Source organism: Megalobrama amblycephala, linkage group LG14 (genome assembly GCF_018812025.1).
Source record: "Megalobrama amblycephala isolate DHTTF-2021 linkage group LG14, ASM1881202v1, whole genome shotgun sequence".
NCBI lineage: Eukaryota > Metazoa > Chordata > Actinopteri > Cypriniformes > Xenocyprididae > Megalobrama > Megalobrama amblycephala.
Genome location: NC_063057.1, coordinates 12,889,673 through 12,912,574, shown reverse-complemented (window position 1 = coordinate 12,912,574; position 22,902 = coordinate 12,889,673). Strand labels below are relative to the sequence as shown.

General features: G+C 38.3%; 1 protein-coding gene across 1 annotated transcript; it reads right to left on the bottom strand.

Moving 5' to 3' along the window:
- Window positions 1-8,027: 8,027 nt before the first annotated feature.
- nuak1a (NUAK family, SNF1-like kinase, 1a) lies at window positions 8,028-20,919 on the bottom strand. Its single transcript, XM_048155967.1, has 7 exons — window positions 19,708-20,919; window positions 15,836-15,956; window positions 14,240-14,391; window positions 12,890-12,955; window positions 12,697-12,816; window positions 11,433-11,565; window positions 8,028-11,324 (listed from the first exon to the last, which is right to left on the bottom strand). The coding sequence occupies exons 1-7, from the start codon at window positions 19,939-19,941 to the stop codon at window positions 10,291-10,293; spliced, it is 1,860 nt and encodes a 619-aa protein (XP_048011924.1). The 5' UTR covers window positions 19,942-20,919; the 3' UTR covers window positions 8,028-10,290.
- Window positions 20,920-22,902: the final 1,983 nt, after the last annotated feature.

Here is a 22,902-nt window from a genome sequence, read left to right as displayed (position 1 = left end):
CAGGTGGCAAACTGCTCTAGGTTCAAAAACATTTCAGCTCATTACTAACAAAAACAAACACTCCCCTCACTGCACCCTTCTCTTAAAACTTCTGTTTTCATAATCATTTATTTAGTTAGAAATGGGACCTCGTGGGTTCTGCGTTTCATCAAATGTCCCTTGACTATCCTGCATAAACATCAAGCTGCCAATAGAGGGCACCTGTGTATATTTGATGACCTAATTGTACAAACTTTCCTGAAACAATTCTGATGTGCCATTACTATAATGATGAATCCAGCGTTTTAATGTTTGATTATGTTTGTGCACTAATACTTCACATAGTTTCTTAATGCCAACATATTCCTCTGTAACCTTTCTTGTTTACTGTGAGGTAATTTAATTTGCAGGCCTCTTTTAAAGTTGACGACATTTCTTTTCAGAGAAAACACAGTTTAGATTTGTTGGTATCCCCCCCCCCCCACAAATAAACCTCTCAGCATGACCCAACTATGTCTGTCTTCACATGACAAATCACATGACATCATTGGGTAAACTGCTTGCTGTCTTGAATGGCATGTGTTGCCTTACAAAGCAATACCATCTTTATCAGCAGTGAAAAAATGTAAATGGACTCTTAACATGTGAACATACAGCATGATGCTTGTCCAAATGTTAATCCAGACTGATGCACATAACTCTAATCTCAGATCTGACAGAAACTTTCAACAGTTTGTCACTGACAGTAGATTTTCCGTGCCCCATTAGCCATATGGAGACACTGTAACTCAATAAATACAGTCTTCCTTAAAGGGACAGTACACACAGAGATGCTAATTCTGTCATCATTTACTCACCCTCATGTCCTTACAAACCTGTTTGCATCTTTTTTTTTCTAATGTGGAACACTAGATATTCTGAGAAATGTTTCTGTGGTTTTATTATTATTTTTTTTTTTTTTTATGTCCATACAATGAAAGTTGACTTTCATTTTATAGAGTTAAAAACAGCTCAAAATCCTTTGTGTTCATGCCAGTTTGAAAGGCATTTTTGGGTGGACTATTGACTTAAAGGGTTAGTTCACCCAAAAATTCACCCTCATGTTGTTCCACACCCGTAAAGCCTTCATTCATCTTCGGAACACAAATTAAGACATTTTTGATTTGATTCGTAAAGCTCCGAAGCAGTGTTTTGAAATCGGCCCATCACTATTGTTGAAAAGTCGTTATTTTGTTTTATTGGCACACAAATGTATTCTCGTCGCTTTATAATATTAAGGTAGAACTACTGAACTTGCATGAACTGTTTTAAATATGTTTTTAGTACCTTTATGGATCTTGAGAGAGGAAATGTCATTGCTTTGAATGCAGGCCTCACTGAGCCATCGGATTTAATCAAAAATATCTTAATTTGTGTTCCAAAGATGAATGAAGGCCTTATGGGTGTAGAACGACATGAGGGTGAGTAATAAATGACATTATTTTTGATTTTTGGGTGAACTAACCCTTTAATTTCAACATTTAATACATTATTAAAATCTGAAGTTGCATCTCATATTATTTAATGGTCCAAAGCTAACAAGAATAAACAATGAACCAACGTTAAAATTAATAAATACTGTAAGAAATTGCTCATTGTTGGTTAATGTTAATGATTAACTTAAGGGAACATATTGTAAAGTGTTATCAGAAAAGTAACAAGCCACACAATTTGAGGTATCAGTTCCGTAACTATAAATTTGATTAATAATAATAGTGATGTTAGCCTTAGCAAACACCAATATTAGAATTTAAATAAATTCTAACACTAATATTGTCTTGTTTATCAACATTCAGCACACATTCTTTGCTGTTTTCTTTAGCAAAATATTCAGTTTGTTGTAGCCCTGAAATCTCATTCATGCCGTGAAATAACAAATTATGCAAGTGTTCATTCTGACTCTATATCAACACAGTGCTGCATTTGTTATATCAATACCCTCCTCAAAAAAAGAGTGCTTTGGTAGTGAAAAAAACTAATGATTTCCCTTTAAACTCTTACAGTATTTATGCTAACATGAAATGGTATGCGCCCATTTGGCCAAATTCTGCGTGATGTTTGGGCAGAGTTGGCAGGCATTGATGGACTTTGACCTGCCTGTGAGTTTGTGTGCAAAACTGCTATTTGGCTTTTCCTTTAATGGCCAAGTCAGTGGGCACAGACTGGGGAAGTGTTAGCATAACAGCCGAATAAAAATAGCACATGTAGAACAACCACATTCCAATGTTTTGACTTTCGCCCTGTTAGTGGAATTGCGGTTATGCAGGTCTGATGGTCAGGAGATAAAGTGATAAAGTAATACCGATAAAGAAACCGGAGATGAATGTGCAGACATGAAAACATCAGGGATTATTTGTTTTCCATTTCATGCCAGCATAACATAATCAGTCAGGTTCTCATGGTTGCACTCATATCCTTCCTGATTGGTGGAATCAAGTAGAAAAGTTGGAATCTGATTGATGATGTTTGAAGCAGTAATCAGTTGCTTAATTCAAATCACCTGATGGCCTTTTATCTTTGATTAACATTGTGGCTCACTCTTAGTTGTTTTGATACTGTTTGAATACTTTCTAGTTTCATATATTAAAGGAGAACTACTCAGGTGACATCAGACCTTCATGTACTGTAAGTGTTTCTGACTAATGCTAAATGTAAAATTTTTACACAAATTGAATCAAAAACAGAAACATGACTATTTTGTTTTAAAGATGTAAACGGGTAACAATAAGATTGCTAAGCATAATGAAATCATGTGACAACAATGTAGCATACTGCTGTTTGAAACTGTTTAAGTTAGTTTTAATGCTAGCATAATGTGTATAAAATTACATAAAGATGTTAATACCTGGGGTACTGTGTCAAAACTTTAAAATATCAGATTAAATCTGCATTAAAGCAGTCAAATTTATTTTTTTAATGCTGTATCCATTAATAAAATTGCCAGTACAAAGTACATTGGTATTAAAATTAAGTTCTCTTATAAGTGTTCTTAATATTTTAACTGAAATTAGACAAAAATAGTTGATATATACCATTCCAAAGTTTTTTAAAGATGTCTCGGTACACTTTACAATAAGTTTTCTTTTGTTAACATTAGTTAGCTACATTAGTTAACATGAACTAACAATGCACAATACGTCTACCTCAGTTATTAATCTTAGTTAATGTTAATCTCAACATTTACTAATATACATTTTTAAGATCAAAAGTTGTATCTGTTAACATTGGTTGCAATGTGAAGAAACAGGATGAACATGAACATTTTCATGAACTAACATTAACAAAGGGTAATAAATGCTGTAAGAATGTATACTTTTTTTGATCAATTTATCAAAAAGTCAAACCTTCCACAATAAAATAATTGATTTCTATTTAAGAAAACCCACCACATAGTAGATACACCAATTTTTGTGGCTAACATTGCCTGATGTTGTCAGTCATGCAGAAGCAAAGTGTCTTTGATTAGAATCTGTAGAGAAGATTAAGTTTCTGCAGACTAGTGCAGATTCTTTAAGAGTCATGCTCTTCATCCCCTGATGCATCTCACTGAGTTCAGGCACTAGGCCGTTAGACTGACCTACTGATTGGTCACAGAGGAATGTCTGGAATGTGCGTTCTCTCTGATCGCCGCAGGGCAATATATTGGCTTGGGAATCTTAAGTCAACTCCCATACATCCTGAGCTATCTTTAAACGTCTTGGAATTTCGCCCCCCTCTATGTGTCCTCAGACCTGTTTGGAATTCTGAGGCTTTTGCTCCTGTTAGGGTTCAGTATCCATATGTGGACTCTGTGCACTATATGATTGTTTGCATCTTTTATGTCAAGCACCAAGAATGTCGGCCTGCTGTTGTCTTTGACCGATACGGAGCTGTAATATCCATTAGGCATGGCATGGATCGGAACACACCAATGAAATGTTTGCGAATCCAAGACCGCTGAAGAAAACAAAAAAGGGAAAAGAAGGGTGTAGTATGAAAGAGTTTGGGCAGAGACATTGAGTGAGTTTTTCCTTTCATGGTTGCTTGTTTTGGCAGTATTAGTCTTCCTCCAGAAAATGAGAGAGTTATGCTGGTGACCAGGAGCATAAGGACAATGTACTTTCTGTTACATTCTTCCTTACATTGCTCAGAGTCGGTATGCACCTTTATTAGGAGTGTAGACATGAATGAATGTCTATTCTTGCATACCACTGTTCTATTCTTTTTGAAATCTATGGTTAAACCGGAGGAAATTGTTATCACCTAATGCCATTGAGTGAAAATATTCAGTCTAAAATTCAGTCCAAGTTCCTCAGATGTTAGGGAGAAAAGAGGTCTAGCTCAATCGGTCTAACATGATTACAGTCAGTGACAAATTCAACAAGATTTGATTAGATGGGTTTTATCTAAAATCACTTTTTAATGTGCTTTAACTAGTAGATTAACTACTAACCCTCGATTAGGCTACAGAGATTTGGATTAGATTTAGCCTCGGTAAACTTGTGAAATGCCTGTGCTCAAGATTGCGGCAGGGTCTACAATCTATAATTTGAGGTGGTTCTAAAATATATTCCACACAGCTCAGAGATAAATTAGACATCTTGCATGTTAGCACAAATATTTTTGCTGATTAGCATTCCCACACACCGGGCCAGCTCATTTCACTCCAGGCTTTATATGTCTGTGTATATTAGGTCTACTTACTTCAGCTCTACTGGGTCTTCTTCAGCCAGTGTGATGTTTTACTCACCAAGCTGTCATCTGTTTAATATAAGACGTCTTCATCAAATGGAATGTACTGTATGTGGAGTATTTCACCAATTATATCCAAACAATGGCTTTGGTTCAGTCTTGAGCAATTTCTAAAAGAACACAGTTCATCTAAAAATGAAAATTCTGTCATTAATTACTCACCATTGTGTCATTCCAAACCCATCATTCCAAGACCTTTGTTCATCTTTGGAACACAAATGGAGATGTTCAGATGTTCAAATCTCAGATGTTTTTGATGAAATCTGAGAGCTTTCTGTCCTTCCACTGGGAGCAACACAACTACCACGTTCAAGGTCCAGAAAGATAGTAAAGCCATCATTAAAGTAATCCATGTGACGCCAGTGGTTTTACCTCAATTTTATGAAGTGACGCGAGTGCTTTGTTTGCACAAAAAAACAAAAACAAACATAATTTACCACTTTAAGAAAATGTTGACCTGCTATCCAGATATGGGATGAAACATACAGACAATACTTCCTCAACTCTCAGACTGAATGTGTGGGCATGTTGCCATCATCCATCAATCTATTTCACATATTTAAGATCAGGTGAACTTTCATGAGCTTTTCTTTCCTTTCACCAGTGAAAACATCTACAGAATGCTAACGGTCTTCCAGGAGGAGGAAAGAATGACAGGAACTTGAGGAAAAATATTTGGAGGGCTTTGATATTGGTGTGAAAGCGTACAGAGGGAGAGGGGATTATGGGATAAGAGAGAGGATGGAAGCTCTTATGACGTCCCCCCCATCATTCATCTCACCTAAGAGGACACGGCTCATGAAGTTTCAGATAAACGGCTAGGTGTTGGTAAATGTCAGGCGTCTGGGCTGATCTGAGAACAGTTTCACCACATTCATCTTGTCTATGGTTCAGGTTTGTATTAGAATAGTAAGCTGATCCTTAATCAGCAATAATGGACATCTATCTTTGATCTTGTTGCAGTGATTCAAGGCAGCTCCTTGAGAACAAAGGGGGGTTGTTTTCAATCAAGACCAGATGGGTTGAGCACTCTCTGGAATGAGAGAAAAGGCTTCTTTTTTTTTTTCTTCAGGAAAGAGAGAGCTATCCCGTTACGTCCTATTTGGATTTAGACGTTCTGTTTGGTTGGACCACACACAAACCTAAACATCAACACGGTTTCACAAAAAGGCAAGAAAAAGAAAAGTCAAGGAGTGAATCTCTGCTGTTCTTGGACTTTGTTTTGCAATTCTGTGCAGTCAGTAGCCGTGGTTTCCATGCGGTCAGGATTCCAAACAAGGCTTTGACATCAGCTGTCCTACTGGAAGCACTCTCACCTTTTTTGTCTGTTCACTCCCCCCCCCATCCCTTCATCCCTTACTCTTTTTCTCTTTGTAGTGGTTGCTGCGCAAAGGCCAGACATTCCTAAGAGACAAGTAGCCTAGAGTTCCAGAGCAGCTCATGCATTGATGCAAACTGTGGGCAGACGCTGAGCTAAAATTAGTTGAGATTTATGGGATGTGTGTTTGTATGTAGAGGAGGTGCCGACACAGAAGATTTTTCACAGATTCTTGCGCAAACCCGCAAACATAAACACACACACACACACACACACACACACACACACACACACACACACACACACTTACTTAGTCACAGACGGGAGGCATTAGGATGTAAATGATGAGTTTCGCACCATGTGTCAGGGCGAGTGTCCACTAAAACAATCACACATACACACCAACTGTTCTCTGTTGTTGATTATTTTTCCTGCCATATGAAGGCAATTTTTTTTTTCCCCTGCAAAGCCTGGCCCATGCAAATACAATCTTGTGCTTGCTTTTCCACACTAAATCCAGCTAAACCTTTTAAGGTTGTTTAGGAAGTGAGTGACTTTTCCAGTTTAAAAATTTACAGCAGTTCCATCAAACAATGTGTGTATTCTTATTCTAGTCTAGTGTTTTCACATGTTCTTAGTAGAGTCTTGTCCTTCATGGTATGTTTATTCTGTTAATAAAACTGCATATGGATCCAGCTCTCTCTCTCGTTTTTGAGTTCACCCAGCATTACAGATCAAAAGTGACAAGAAATACTGGTAACACTTTATTAAGGTGGCATAGTTACATGTTAATACATGTACTCACAATATTAATAACAGTAAATTATGCATAATTACAAGTAACTAACCCTAAACCCAACCCTAAGCATAACTCTATACTAAGTACATGTAGTTAATTACTCAGTACTTAAAGTACAATGCAACTGTCACCATTAAATAAAGTGTAAGCAAAATACTTTTATATTGTTACAGAAAATGTCTCTGTTCTGTTGAACTTTAATTATTCCTGAAAAAATCCTTAAAATATTAAACAGCCCAACTGTTTTCAACACTGAGTATAATAATAAAAACATTTCTTGAGCACCAAATCAGCATATTAGAATCATTATATGATACTAAAAATTCAGCTTTGATGAAAATAAATTCAAATAGAAAACTAATGTAATATTTTACTATTGCTGCAATATTTTACTGCATTTTTTATTTAAAAAAATGGATCATTAGTGAGGATAATTTATTATTTAATTTATTTAATAAATTAGGATAATTTATCCTAATTTATTAATTTATTTTACTTATTTAAAAAAACATTAAAACATTTTACCCACAAAAATTTGAGTGGTAATGTTCATATTTATATAAAAAGTGTGTGCGTAACTGGATTTAATAATGTCTATTGTAATGTATAGAACTAGTTATTCACAGCAAAATAATTTTTAAACACATGTATGTGAGTACAAGTGACCCACACAGCCATTAAGACCAGCAAAAAAAAAAATAATAATAAAATATATATATATATATATATATATATATATATATATATATATATATATATATATATATATATATATATATATATATATATATATATATATATATATATATATATTGGACTTAATGGCTGTGTGCTCATTGTTGAGACTGTGGTATGTTGACCTTGTTGTGTCAGGCCACATACGTTTCTTGTTGTTTGTTCCTCAGCCCGCATGATCACAGTGCAACACAAGCACAGTAATGCATTTACTTCTCATGTGACTTTTTCCAAAACAGCTAAATCCTTCAGATACATGCGTTTAAAAATTCTTTAGGTGTAAATAACTAATGCTATGCATTTTTTTTATTTTTTATGACACTGATCCTGGAACAGCTGGTCGGTTGTGTGAGAGGCTCTAAACTTTTATGAGTATTTTGTGTTCTACATTTAATGGAGTGAGTGGAGAAGAGCACACACACGGTATTTAAATCGAGACATTTATTAGAAGAAGTGACTGTTTTGCACTGAGCACAAACAGCACAGTGCGGTTTAATACACCACCTAACTGTGCTTATAACAAACCATACAGACAATCTTCTTTTCCATGGATGCCTATTTAAAACCTTTAAAAACAATGCTGCAAATTATTTAAACTGAGAATAAAATTAACATTATCAGCACAATCTTATGTCAATGAAGGCACAAATCAAGACAATCGTAAGTCAAAGTTGAAAAAAAAAGTACAGAATAACAAAAAGCCATGACAATGTACAATATATAATACAAGATGCATTAAATAGCAAAATTTAAATATGTAGTATATCCAGTCAAGTTTTCTCAATGGCCTATAATAACAGACATCCTATAGGATAAAATTCTTTTTCCAGTTAATTTCATATATATATTTAAATGGTTACACTGTACTTCATATAAAACTGCCACATTGATGCTTAGGTTTACAGAAATGCCTTGTATATCTTAACAAAGATTTTAATATTAAGCACATACTTAAAGTTTAAAGCTGTTGTTCACACTTAACCTATAGTAGAAATGCCTCATGCAACCAATATTTTGAAATTAAGCACGTTTGAGCAATTGTAGAAATTAAACTACCAAAAACAAACAGAAAATACTGGAAAAATGGCATAGTATCTTCAGTTTATCTCGGCTTGCTGAACAGTAAAACAATTGCACATGCACAATATATACTACTTCCTGAAGATTTTACAGTTCGAAACACGACCTTTTGATTCCCATTTTTTAAATGAAACCTTTTCATTCTTAATCTTTGTTTTCATAATGTCTTTTAACACTCCACCTCATGAAAAGAATAGTCTGACATCTCTTTTCCTGTCTTAAATGGCATATGTTGTTGAAATTCAGGTCATTTCTGGACCAGAATTACACCATAGGTCAAAGTTTGTCCTTCCACACTTTCATGCTTCAGGGAGCTCATATAATTGCCCGTGTGCAGTAGCATTGTGTGTGTGTGCTTGTAAGAGAGAATGTATGGTATCATAACACTGACATAACCTTTGCCCTTTGACCTTTCATGTGTTTTTGTTCCACTAGTTGCTCTCTATCTGATCTCAGAGATATGTCAACGTTTGCATGGCTCTGTCACAATGAGTTAAAAATGAGCTCTGGGATCAGTATGTTTTTGGTACCCTCTATAACATCCACTAACTTCTCTTACAAAATAGTAAGTACCATGGTACAGTGATGGCATTAAATGATAATATCATGGTACTCTGATATGGCATAGTAATGAAATTAACACTATACTCCAAGGCGGGTTTATTATAACTTTGATAAATACAATTTTCCATTTTGTTTTCAATTTTCACATTTTAGTTTTTTTCAGTTTATTTGGTTATTTTTTATTCTTGTATGTAGTATTTTAGGGCTGCCAAAATTAACTCTTAACTCCATGGTAGTACCGTATACCTTTTGGTACTTTTTGTGAGTGTTGTCAAAACAGTTTACAAAAGATAATAATAAAGAGAAAATGTTCTTATTTCAGTTGCAGTTTATTTTACAGTACGTGCACTTACGTGTACTTACCTAAGAAAGTACTAATATAAGGTAACTACATGGGTTTAGGGTAGGTTCAGGATTAGTACCTAGTTATTACCCAGTTATTGTAATTACTATAATAAGTACATAGTATGTACATGGGAAACAGGACTGCAAAATAAAGTGCTACCATTATTTCTGTATATTAAACTCAAATCCCTCCAAATTCTTGAAAACATTACTTTCTTTTAAGTCTTAGCATTACTGATGATGGACTGTTGTGCATGTACTCCACTGAAATCGCTGGTATTTTACAATGAGAATTTATTATACAGATGTTCAAATGGCCTTTATCAAACACTTTTCATAATTTGACCTGTATCGATGAAAACACTCTCCCAAGGACTGTGAAATGGCCTTGGCATTTTCAAATGGCCAAAACACAAATGACAGATAAATAACTTTTAAATAACACGGTCCCAGCTCTCATACGTGCTGCGTCTCGGAGAACAGCTCCGCTTTAAAGTGCTTCTGTTGTTCCCCCTCAACTGTCGAGTTTAAAACGAGTATATCATGAGAAATGCTCATCAACGCGAGTTGGTGAATGGAGATTTGAAATGTCCCGCTTCTCGACCTGTAAACATTTACCTAGCAGCACTGTGACGAGGACAAGCTGGGAATCATTCACTCTTCCAGTCTCTCCGTATATATTCAGCCTTTTTGTCCAAGTCTAGCTCAGCTGGCTGCTGATGTCCAGGGCTTTCTGGTACACCTGGGTAACATCATCCAGATCGGCCAGCAAGGAGAAGCTGCCGTTGTCTCCAGGGGAGCCAGGAGGGCTGCGGGCACCCTTTCCACCGGGAAGGGGTGCAACGGTCTGAAGGCCCCTAAACCCAGCCATCTGCAGCAAGTCTTCAGCAGACAGCGAGCCCCGGATGTTGGGTTTCGGAGAGGCAGGCGGCCAGTCCAAGCCCATGCTGGAGAGACCCGTCTCCTCGAACACAATGCTAGAGGGTCTGCTTTGGCTCCGTGAGAGGGTTGAGTCTGCCGGGACCTCCCCATGGACTCCTACAGCACTGTGTGTGGAATATTTCCCATTACGCTTCAGTATTCCTTTCCTCCCGACAGACCGTTTGGGCGGTGAGCTGTTAGGTGGCTGTACAGTAGCGCCCCCTAACAGTTCGGAGGACTCGCTGCGCTCTGGTGAGGAGTAATACCCAGACTCGCGCTGCTGATTGTTTTTCAGAATGCCTTTCTTAGGTAACATGGACACAATTTTGGCTGGCGAGCCACCTAGAGTGTCCTCTCGCTCCGGACTGGAGCCGGACTCAACGTCTTGGTAGCAAATGGACCGCCTGAGCTCTAATTCACACAGACTCTGAGATCGTTGGTCTCCACTGGTTGACCGAGTCTTCAGGATGCTCTTTGGTCTCTTGAGGCCCGGCTTATCCTCCGCAACACCCCACATTCCAACATCGTTCTCCTTCATGGACTTTCTCAAACGTCGGGCTGGAGTCAAGGCTGTATTAGTGACATTATTGGTACCAGACTCTGGGCGCTGGGCTTTGCCAGGACGGACCTCGGTGCGGTTCTGCCAGTCAATGAAGCGGGCAAGCATGGGGGAGCTGTTTTCCCTTTGTGTTTGGCAGTCACATACACTGGTCTTCCAGCCCCAGTTCACCCACCAGTGATTTGCAATGTCCTCAATTGTAGCCCTGCGCTCTGGATTAACCATCAACATCCAGCGGATCAAACCACGAGCATCTGAATGAGATGGAGAGATTTGAACACAGTCAGGAAACTTTGGGTTCAGTAGGAGTTGGGAGATTTGGGTTAAGACAACTTTGAAATGTCTGTAGAGAAGATAAATACCTGATGACTGTGGCGGTTCCCTGTACTCTCCATTGCTGATCTGACGAATGAGTCTTTGGTGGTCTCCTCCGTCGAAGGGCATTGTTCCGTACACAAGAGTGTAGAGTAATACGCCCAGCGCCCAACTGTCAACCTGTCAAAACACCACCACACTGGTAAATTGGTCCACTGGGAGATAAAGTTTTGGAAAATGGTTTATGGAACATTTTCAGTTAAATCTGCATTCATGTAAAGAATTTCCAGTGTTAATTCTTACATAGTTGAACACATGCCAGCGAAGGCTCGTCGTCATTTAGCAATAGATTAAAAGGTTCTGTGATTTTGTTTTCCTGTCTGGGCCATAAAGTTACTCCACCTATATTTATGAACATTTAATCAAGCTGTCATTGTACACCTAAAATGTATGAGAACAATAGGTAATCTCACATATATCTGTGGAGTAACTGCCATCATAATTCCTGCTTGTTATTTAATCATTTCTCGTGCCTGACCTCGTCTGATCCCTTCTGCACCTCTGCTGATTAGCCATGGGTGCAAGCCAGGAATCAGGAGGTATCGAGGGAAACAATGGCTGATTACAGCGCAGGAAGCGTCCACTCCCCTAACTCCAGACCTATCTGACCCTGAGTAGATGTGAGGAGCTCTGTGATTGTTGGCCCTGATCCACTGATCTCTGACCAGTGAGAAGAATGCTGCCTTTCCCATGGTAAGCAGTTATGTAAGGATGATTGAGGGACCAAGGGGATCACTGTATGATTAAATGTCCAGAGGCTTTTAGAGTTGTGCATGTGTCATCATACAATAAAACTGGAAAAAGTATGGGAATTTTTATATATTCCTGTGTTCCAGACAGGCTAAGTTTTTGGCTATTAAATATGAAAAAAATGTGAAAGGGGTATAAGAATGCTTGATATCCTGAAAATAGCTTTGACATTAGTTCTCATTCTTTTTGGCAGCCTTTGTTTCTCATTGGATTATAGAGGATGTTGGGTACGCTGACTTACTTGGCCTGTGGAATGATTCCTTTGTGGGGAGTGACTAAGTTTGGAGAGGATTTGGAATGAGGGGTGGGGGTAGTTTCACCTCCCTCAGATATAAGTGGAAACACTTTCTCTTTCTCTTTGTTATCTGTGTTTTATTCTCTCTTATCTTTTCAGACAGGAAATATGTGATTGTGTTTCCTAGCCCACATTTTTTAAAGGTGAAGACCTCTTAAATGGCAATATAGGGTTGCATAACTGGAGAATATTAGTTCACAATGTACCTCTGGGCCTCTATATGGTCGTCCGTTCACAATCTCTGGGGAGGCATACAGCGGGCTGCCGCAGAACGTTTGAAGAAGCTTGTCCTTGTGGTAGAGGTTGGACAAACCAAAATCTGCAATCTAGAAGACAAGACAAAGTCAGAACAGGCCAATATTGTGAGTAATAAATCACTGGAGGAAAATTATAACATACCTTAATGTTACCGTTTTCGTCCAGGAGAATGTTTTCCAGCTTGAGATCTCGGTGTACTACTCCGTTCTGTAAGACAACATCAAAATAAATTCTGTCAGGCATTACAGAAACATCACTTTTTTTATGCTCAAATGAAATAATGATGAACTTTGCTATTATGGCCATTGCTGCCCCATAATTTTGTCATATTTGATGACCTACAACAGGTTAATGAACCTAATTTTTTAAAAACAGTGATTTAAGGGAAGGAAAAAGTGACATTTCCCTTCATCCGGCATCATAACCTGAATGTCAAATGGCCTGATCTGTGTATCTCCTCCCCCATTTCCGTGACAACCTCTTGGCTTTCCCTGATCAGAAGGGCTGAGCTGGAATCCCCCAGCTGAGTTGATGACATCATCAACCCAGCTGTATAGGAACAAAGGCCAAGCCCACCCTAAAATTCCCCCAGGACGCTTAACTTTCCAGCTGACACGGCCCCGGGTACCGGCTGACCCTTTGTACTGATCTAGGAACAGTATCTTCTGCATTAATCCTACCTTTAATCTCAGTAAAACTAGAAAAATATGCACTAAAATGTGAAATAAAAGAAAAAAACAATGAAGAAATATGGGCTGGATCAGTGTGAAAGGTCAATTTGAAGTATCAAGTTTGGAAAGTGGGAAAAGTTGAGTTGAGGATGGGTTTGGCACCAGGACAGAAGAACACAGCTGCTCTCTGGCTCCACAACCTTTCGTATCGAGACATTCTTGGAAGTTGAGTTTATCCCTCTCATATCATGTCAAGTCCTTCTTCATAAAGTAAATCATTTTATTTACTCTATAGAGAGCTCATGTGCGAATCATCTGATTGCACGTGAACACTGCACAGATGTCAGTTGTTTAGTTTGAGAAGCTTCAGGTATGAGACACTGTGCTATATGAACCAGCTTAAGCTAGTTTTCTGGTCTTAGCAAGAAAAAAGCTACAATTTAGCATCCTATTAGCATCCAAGGCCAAAACTAGCCGTTTTATCATTTCAGGCTATAATTTCATACATAACACAGAAACCCTTTGTCTTTATTTTACCTAGTTTGAAAAATCATATATGTACTTTAGTTTGCTATCTCACACTAAGATTATTAGAGTAGAAAGGGTGTAAAAAATATAAATGTATCTAAACATTTAAAGGGTTAGTTCACCCAAACATCACAATTTACTCACCCTCATGTCATTCCAAACCTGTATGACTATTTTTTTCTTTTATGGAAGAAAGAACGTCATACAGGTTCTGAACAAGATGAGGGTCAGTAAACTTAGTGGTTCATTTTTCTCACCACACGGATATTATGTTTGAGGGCTCCGTCCTCACCTTGTGGCAATAATGGACAGCAGAGACAATCTGTCTGAAGAAGTGTCTCGTCTCCCTTTCACTGAGCCTTCGGCGCTCACTGATGTAATCGTACAGCTCGCCCTTACTGGCATATTCCATCACGATCACAATCTTATCCTTATTCTCGAAAACTGCGAATAGACATAGAAGAGCAGTTTATTAGATTATACCACATCATTGCATTATGTATGTTAAAGGGACGCTGGATGGAAATGAAAATCGCTTATTTCCATTAAGTCAGACTCACTAACCAAAGCTCTCTGTCATTGAGATTAACTGTTTGGCTTGAGCTTTTGTTGGGCCGTTGCCAGTACTGTATGTAGGAGTCAAAATCGCCAGCGAGTCTGGCTTTAGTCAGGGTCATGGTGATTAGGAGCTGTCTTTGCAAGCGAGACCACAACTGTTAACAGGTGTTAAGTGCAGACAGGAAGTCAGATTTGGTGTACGTGAGCTGGGATGGTGGCTAAACAGTCCCGTTCTAAGAAAAGGTACGTGTTTTGCACAACACGGTATTCTTAGTAGCAGCTCTTAGATTAATAGCTATCATTTAAGCCAATCAGAGAAGTGTTTATCTGGAGAACCTGATGGAAAAAATAGGACCTCAGCAAATCTTTGTTTTTATTTTGCAGGGGAGTGAAGCTGTTTCTCAATTTAGATCCTCTTCCACCTTCTGCTCATACAGCAAGAGCATCTCCAAAGTGACCCTTCATTGTTTAGTGCCCAGAGGCCGGTCGTCACAGTGATGGTCATTGGACCGAATAGACAATGAAGAATCCTGCTGATCAGGTGGGTTTCCTTCAGCTCTCTTGGTGCCAGTTTCAACAACAACATGTGCGTTTGGATACCTTTTGACTGTCTAGGTCAGAACTAACCGAGGTTGTTAGAATAACAAGCTAAGTTCACGTTCAAGACATTGAACTCAATCCCAGGCCAGCACTGAGTAATTACCTCTCTCAGCTAATCCGTATTAGACACAGGAGACTGAGCGTGCTCCGTTTTGGCACCGGCTCTCAGACCGATCCAGGGTCAGTAATAATGACCCCTGGCTGAGAGCGTGGCATGAGTCCACAGCCGTGGCGTCTCCCTCTGTCAGCGTGGAGATAAAGCAGCTTTGTCAAGTCTTTGTTTTGAGTATCCCGATCAAGGCGTGCTGCGCTTGGGGCCTGATTTGATGAGTTTTTGATTTATGTTCTGAGAGGCACAGCTACATGCGTGGGACATTTTAAACATGCTGATTGTTGCAGGACTGTAATGGCCTCAATGCATCTTAGAGAGTTTATACCCCCAACAATGTTGTTGCTTGATCAACACCCTTGGGCTAACAGGGTGCGGTCAGATCGCATAAATAAAACATGAGGGTAACTGATATAGAGATGATTGGCAGTTGAGAAAAACAACACATTTTGCAGCAAAGGGTGTGGAGTTTACACCCGCTGAGAGTCAAAGACCTTTGATCTATAAAGACAACTTTGATCCCAAACTGTTTTCTGAATACATAAGGTGGAGTTGTGTTGTCTCAGTAAGATTTTAACCTGCTTTTTTCAGTGTGTTAAGAGTACAAAAGACTATGCCTACCTTCGTATATAGAGATGATGTGTGGATGGCGGAGAGAAGACATGATTTCGATCTCTCTGCGGATGTGCACCATGTCTTGTTCATCTTTAATCTTCTCCTTACGAATGGATTTAATCGCCACCTGAGAACCAACACATTATTAAAATCAACTATTTGAATCCTATTTGTAGCATGCTGACATTTACTGCAAAGTAATATTAATGTTTCTTTGGATTGGAGTAACCAGAAAATATTGAAATATTCCTGCTTTAGTAGCTCAGTTTCTCAGTTTGATTGAGCCGTATTGATGAAGACATGGGTCAAAGATATTTGTGTTGCAGTGACATCTTGCCTGGGGGGGTCATAGATCATAGAAACAGAAGAGCCTACTTCCATTTATGGTGTGAAGGAGATCACAGGAAAAGTATTTCCTGTCGTAGTTGGTCAGGTGACCCACATGTTAACTGAACAAACCAGTCTAGTTGTAGTAGTAGTCTTTTTTTATTTACCATGCAGAGCAATTGTTTATAGTGGGTTTCAGCATGGACATCTTTCACAATAAACAACTGGACTAGACAACATAGTATCTTCAAAATACTATGATTGCACAATACTGTTCAAAAGTTTGGGGTGGGTTAGTTTTGTAAAAGTCCCTTTAAGACAAGTCATTTCACTCGGCGGCCATCTTTGAAACGCCTCTCAGGCATGCAAGTGCAGCTCCTATCTCTTTGAAAGGGGAAACCTCAAATTCTCCAAAACTGTTCGCCAAGCTTACGATTAAGTTTCATATTTGAAATCAATGACAACAAATGTCTCAATTTTGTTTCTAAAAGCTCAAATCACGACAAAAAAAATTGCATTTTTCAGGCTGGACCAAGCATTGCACATGTGCATACGCAGTCCTAAGTGCGCGTCTCCGAACACTGACTGTTTCTGTAGCAACCAGAGCTTCTAACCGCAGCTGCAGTGATGCAATGACTTTACCAATCAGAGATTGGCCCTTTTACTTAGGAGGCGGGACATATTCCGCCATATTGCGCGTTGCACTTTCTCCCATTCATAGTAATAGGAGTGCACCGTCTTTCTGTATATAGTCTTTGGTTTTGTCATGTGGTTTTTGAAAGAAGTCTCTTATGCTCACCAAGGCTGCATTTATTTGGTCAAAAATACAGTGAAACAGTAACGGTGTGAAATATTATTATAATTTAAAATGGCTGTTTTATAAAATGTAAAATATTCCTTGGATAGCAAAGCAGAATGTTCAGTCTTCAATGCCTCATGATCCTTCAGAAATCATTCTAGTATGCTTATTTGATGCTCAATAAACATTTCTTATTTATTAACAAAAAGGGTTGTACTGCTTAATATTTTTTTTCTGTGGACGCTTAAATTTTTTCCGAATTCTTTGAATAGAAAGGTCAATAGTAATCTTTTATAACATTATAATTATGTCTTCACTGTGACTTTTGATAATCCTTGCTAAATTAAAGTATTAATTTATTTCGGGAAAACTTTTGAACACTAAGAAAAGATACATACTGTAAATCATATAAATATTTTTTATTCCTTAGAAAATATTGGCATACTCCTAGTTCTAAAGAGAGATGTTTTTTCTTGGTAATCTAAAGGATTACGGTCTAGATCCGATGTTAGCAGCTCTAACCTTGAGCAAAAATGGGTTTCTGTGAAGGTGAATGGCTTTTTCGGGAGAAGGCGCACCACAGGAGTTATTTTTAAATGTCCCATTTAGAAGCTCCCAAACAGGCTCTATCACAGAGATGTGTCAGCGCTCAAAGGCCTGCTTTCAAAGAACCTCTTTTTGTTATCAAAAAAATGAGTAGCATTAGCTAGTAAAGTAATTGTATTTACTAAATATCTAAAGTCTTATCCTTTATATATGTGCTTGAGGATGCTAAGAAGAGTTCTGCCTTGCTAAGTCTGACTGGTCATGAGGAGGGATTAAAGTTGCAGGAAGTTTGCAGTATGTTCCTCCACTGACTCATAAAACACGCAAGAAGGGGAAATGGTGCTGACAGAGCTGACTTCCTGTCCACCCAGTGTTGTTCACGGCACCGATATATACTGCCACCCCAAGCCTTTTACGGACAAAATGAAAACGCCTGAGCAGGGTGTGCATGCAATGTATTGTTTTCTTGTCTAGTTATATCTTCAATGCATGCATTGCATGTTACAGCCTTATCAGTGACTAAAACACTTGGATCTGTCTGGTTTCAGTCTGGTGTTTGTCACTACAATGGTGAATGGTTTTAAAAAGACTGTAAGATAGTGCAAGAAAGAGTGTATGCGTGTGTACCCGATGTGTGTTAAGAGCCACTTTAGGACCTTAAAGTGATATAATGTCTTATCCTCTCAAACTTAATACCAATTACAGTGAAAGCATAAACTCATTAAAACTGCATCGCAGCAGATGGGTGTGCAGGTGATTGTTTGACCGTGCTGAAGGAAGCGCACACGGTTGAGTGGTATTGTTTCCCTGCCTGTGGCTACAGATCATTAAGCCAACCTGTGTTTGATGCCTATGCCAGCTGGCTGTAGTCTTTGCTCTTCTCTAACCCCTGGCTACAACTGAAGCCTTCTCATTGTCTCACAGACATAGACCAGCCCATTGTCTAAGCCTCACACAACAGCTGTGTTGTTTTACCTGTCCGCCGTTTAAGGGGGAAAGGGAGCACCTTTACTCACCGGAGCACTCGTGCGGAACAATGCGTCATAGAGAATTGAACACAATGAATGAGCAAAAAAGAAAACCTGTTGTCACATTTGTTGTTTCTCATTTAAACAACAAATTTAACAAAGCAACTGACTGAAGCTCACTCATGTGTTGGCAGGGAAAGCTTTTAAATGCATATGCTGGAACATTATTTGCTGCCAAAATCATCACCACACAAACACTTGAGTTTATCTGCACCCTTCAGATTTAGCATTGGCCACCGACGCTGAAAACACAACCCGCTGTGTTGGTCTCCACAGAACCACACCATCTAATGTGTCCGTCTAGTCAGATGGTGTTAATTCTGCGGAAACGCTCTTAAGTGGTTGCTTTATTAGGTTACCATGTCCCGGACGTGACTCTGAGAACATCCTCTGCTCAAGCAGCTGTTGACATCAGGCCACATTTCTCTCCCACAGATCTGACCCACTAGGTCCATGTCTGCCCTACTCAAGATGCAGATCTGTCTCAGGATTAATGCGCTGACCTAGTTCCAAAGCAGAAGTGGTTTATCCTAATTTTTCCCCACTTATCGTACTCTACAGATGTTATGCATTTCTTAGCGATGGTGGAAAGTCCAGAGTGATACATATGTAAAGGAGCTTAGGTTAATTGCGACATAAACATACCTCTCGTGCTTTGAAACCTTTGACCTGCTCAACCCTAGATGACCTAAATGATCTGACCCCTGTTACTGAGGGATGGAAGACAGCACTTGACATGTGAAATTGTGCGTGTAAGGATGGCCATTAGAGGCGAATTTACTTTCACCAATGTTTCAAAGGAACCTTTAATTAAGTCAATTGATATTGAGTGAAACCCATACAATTTCTCACATAAGAAAGAAAAAATTAGATATTTTAAATATCTCTGTTCTACAACAATGAGATTAAATGGTGACCTTCTCTTGTCTCTTGCTTCTCCATGATGGGAAAAAGGACCACAATAATCAAAGGTCTCAGATTTGCCAAGACACCAAGACCAAATGACCTGTTTCGTGCAACTTGTGCTAGTTTATTCTTGTTGTAATGTCTGTTTATCTCAAAGAATTTCAAGAGAAACATCTGAAACATAGTTGATACCTATTTGAGAACGGCATTGTGTTTCTTGAGCTACATAAGAGCAATATTTGAGAATATGTTTTATATGGTTGTCAACTCACCACTCGTCCAGTGTGCCTCTCTATGGCTTTTTTCACTTTTCCATATGTACCTCTCCCGAGGGTCTCGAACAGCTCGTAGCGGTGCTTCAGGTTGTGTTTGTGGTGATGTTTCTTCACGCTGGACCCTCTCCGTTCACCGAGAGAAGCTGGCATCTCTCCTCCCGGATAGTCTACCGGTAGAAGCTCACTTTCATTCGCTCCGTTACTCCCTAACTGGGACGATTCCGTGTCCATGGCTTCCTCAGCGACGCGTCCAGATGCTCGGTAAATCTTAAGATCGCCGCTGAGATGCTGTAGAAAGTCGCAAATATCCCGAACTCAGTGTTCAGTCGTTATTTAAGCTGATGAATGGGGTCAGAGGTTTTGGGGGGCCGTCTAAGGAGAGCGACCCGTCATTCATTCATCGGTGAAGTGTTCAGAGCTCTCGTGTCGGGATGCGCTTGTCTCGCCTCTGTCAGCTCAAATATGCGCGAGCGGACTCCATGCTTTCCCGTCCATCCCACTACCGGCGCGTGTTTCTCCTCCCCTTCTTTTCCCTTTTCTCCAGAGTAAAGACTACAGGAGTAAAGAATGCAGCCTGGATGAAGCCGGAGGCGGAGTTATGATAGCAGGTCTCTCTCTCTCTCTCTCTCTCTAATGGAATAATGGCGTAATGGAGACCACTTAACTGTATTTTGTTAGGTTTGGTCAGTACTTTCCTTTCATCACTTTCTCTTTCAATTATTCTTCTATTTCATGTGCTTTATTGGCACGACGAATTACTGTAGCCAACATTTCTGTGAATAAAGCTTTTCCAGACACAAATAATGTAGGCTATGCATGTGTTGTCCAGTAATAATTAAAAGTTAAACAAAATAATAATAATAATGTAATAGTAATTTAAACATATGACAGAATAGCTAATAATATTAACATATGAACGTATTTAAGTGCAAAGTACAAATATTTAACAAGACATCCATAAACTTCAAGAACATTCAGTCTTTCTCTCTGTATTATCTAAACAAGCTCTTTCTATTAGGTACAACTTCCTGTGCTGCTATTGACTCGGTTTAATGCATTGGAGCAGGTGCTGCAATGGCTTTTCTAATGAAGAATCTCTGGTTTGTATTTCCTTGAAATCCACTAGACATGGCATCATATCCTGAATGTCTGGTTGTTCTTCTCCCGTTGTCCATTGTTTGTTTTTTGTTTGTGTTGTGTTCCTAAACTTTGGTCATGCTCTCAGGACAGTAAGCAAACATAATGCAGTAGCAAAATATGGCTCAGCAGCGCCCTCTAGCAATATCACAATATTTGTGCAGCTGTCATAAAGCCTACTGGGATCATTGGTAACTACTGCCATCATATGGAGGACATAAAGTAGCACTAAAATAGGATGTGTTCAGAATACTAATTTTGTTTCTGAAGTATATGTATTGTTGTGCGTCGGATGCTAAACTTATTCGAGTTTGGCTAAACGTTCAGTAGGCCTGTGTGTACTTCCAGTTCATTGTTCATTCACACTTGAAATCTGCTGGAAATTGCATCTTGAAAGAAATTTTTAACATCTCAGTTTACATTAATTTCATATTAATAACATTTTACACAAAATTGTAGTTTGTATGCAGTTGTAGTTTGTATATCTACTGTATTCTGCCCTATTATTTAAAAAATAGTAAGTGAAACAGAAGATATAGTGCAAGAAACTTTTCAAACAGTAGTATGGTACATTTGTTATCATATGACCTTATTATATTTGTCGCATGAAATTATTCATCTGCAACCAAATAATAGCATGTAGAAAATCATGGTTTGTGTCTGTGACGTAACTGTAGCCTGTTGGCCACCTTTTGATATGTCCTGCCCTCATTTCAACAGGAAATACATTACCACAGAAAAGAAAACTGCCAATTAAAGAGGAGTTTAAAGCTAGAAACAAGTTTGCTGACGTATAAGGATGATGTAAGGATGATGCGTGTATTACTATATCAGAATAGAAAAAACACAGATTAGCAAATCTGGATATAGCTGTCCATCTAATATCCAGAAACAGCTGGATAGATCTAGTGTGTGTGTGTGTGTTTAGTGCTGATGTAGGCCTGTGCGTGTGCATTGCGCAATGCTCACCCATTCCCGGATAACAGGCTGCTCAGGTCTCGCCTGTCTCTGTAACTCAGTGACTCAGGGGTCTGTGGGTCAAAGGGCAAAGCACAGTTTCCTTTTAAAGGGTGAGACCACTTCGTACTACAATAATGATGCTGATATTGGAATTAATGAGAACAACTGGCTTCTAAAAGATCTACTTTGTTACCCTCGTAAAACTGTCTATTGTGAAATTGTGAGACACCCAATGTTAAGCTGCTTTCTTGTTATAAATATAGTTGGCATTGTTGGGTTTATATCTTGTTTGACTAATTTCACTGGACTGTAATGTGTCTTTATAGACTGCTCAAACGTTTGCAGTCAATACAATTTTGCTTGTTTTGGAACAAATTATTACTTTTATTCAGCAAGCATGCATTAAATTGATCAAAAGTGACAGTATGGTCATTTATAATGTTACAAAAGATTTCTATTTCAAATAAATGCTTTTTCTATTCATCAAAAAATCCTGGAAAAAAAATTGTATCATGGCTTCAAAAAAAAAAAGGAAAAATAAATAAATAAAAATGAAAAAAAGAAAGCAGCACAACTGTTTTCAACATTAATAATAATAAATGAAGCAATGATGCTGAAATTTCAAACCAAAGGATTAAATTACATTTTAAAATATATTCATATAGAAAACAGCTAATTTAAATTGTAATAATATTTCACAATATTATTATTATTATTTTTTTTTAAATGCAGCCATGTAGGATATATCTATATCTATATCTATATCTATCTATCTATCTATCTATCTATCTATACATATATATATATATATATATATATATATATATATATATATATATATATATAGATAGATAGATAGATAGAAGGAACAAAATGATATCATGTAAAATACAATGATACATGATTTAAATTAATTATAAAGGAAACTCAAGAGTGTCGCAGTAATGTACAGTACATGTCATGCCACTGGTAAAAGACAGTCACAGTACATTCAGGAACCTTGATTATTCATTTCCTGTTCACCACAAGAATTGAATCATGCAGCTATGACTGATGTCATATGAGCTAATGACCCCAAAGTCTTCTAACGATCAA

Coding starts and splice junctions, on each gene's coding strand:
- nuak1a (XM_048155967.1), bottom strand. CDS start 19,941: ATGGACACGGAATCGTCCCAGTTAGGGAGTAACGGAGCGAATGAAAGT. Junction 15,957..19,707: donor AGAGGCACACTGGACGAGTG/GTGAGTTGACAA, acceptor GTTGGTTCTCAG/GTGGCGATTAAATCCATTCG. Junction 11,566..12,696: donor GACCATATAGAGGCCCAGAG/GTACATTGTGAA, acceptor GTGTTTTGACAG/GTTGACAGTTGGGCGCTGGG.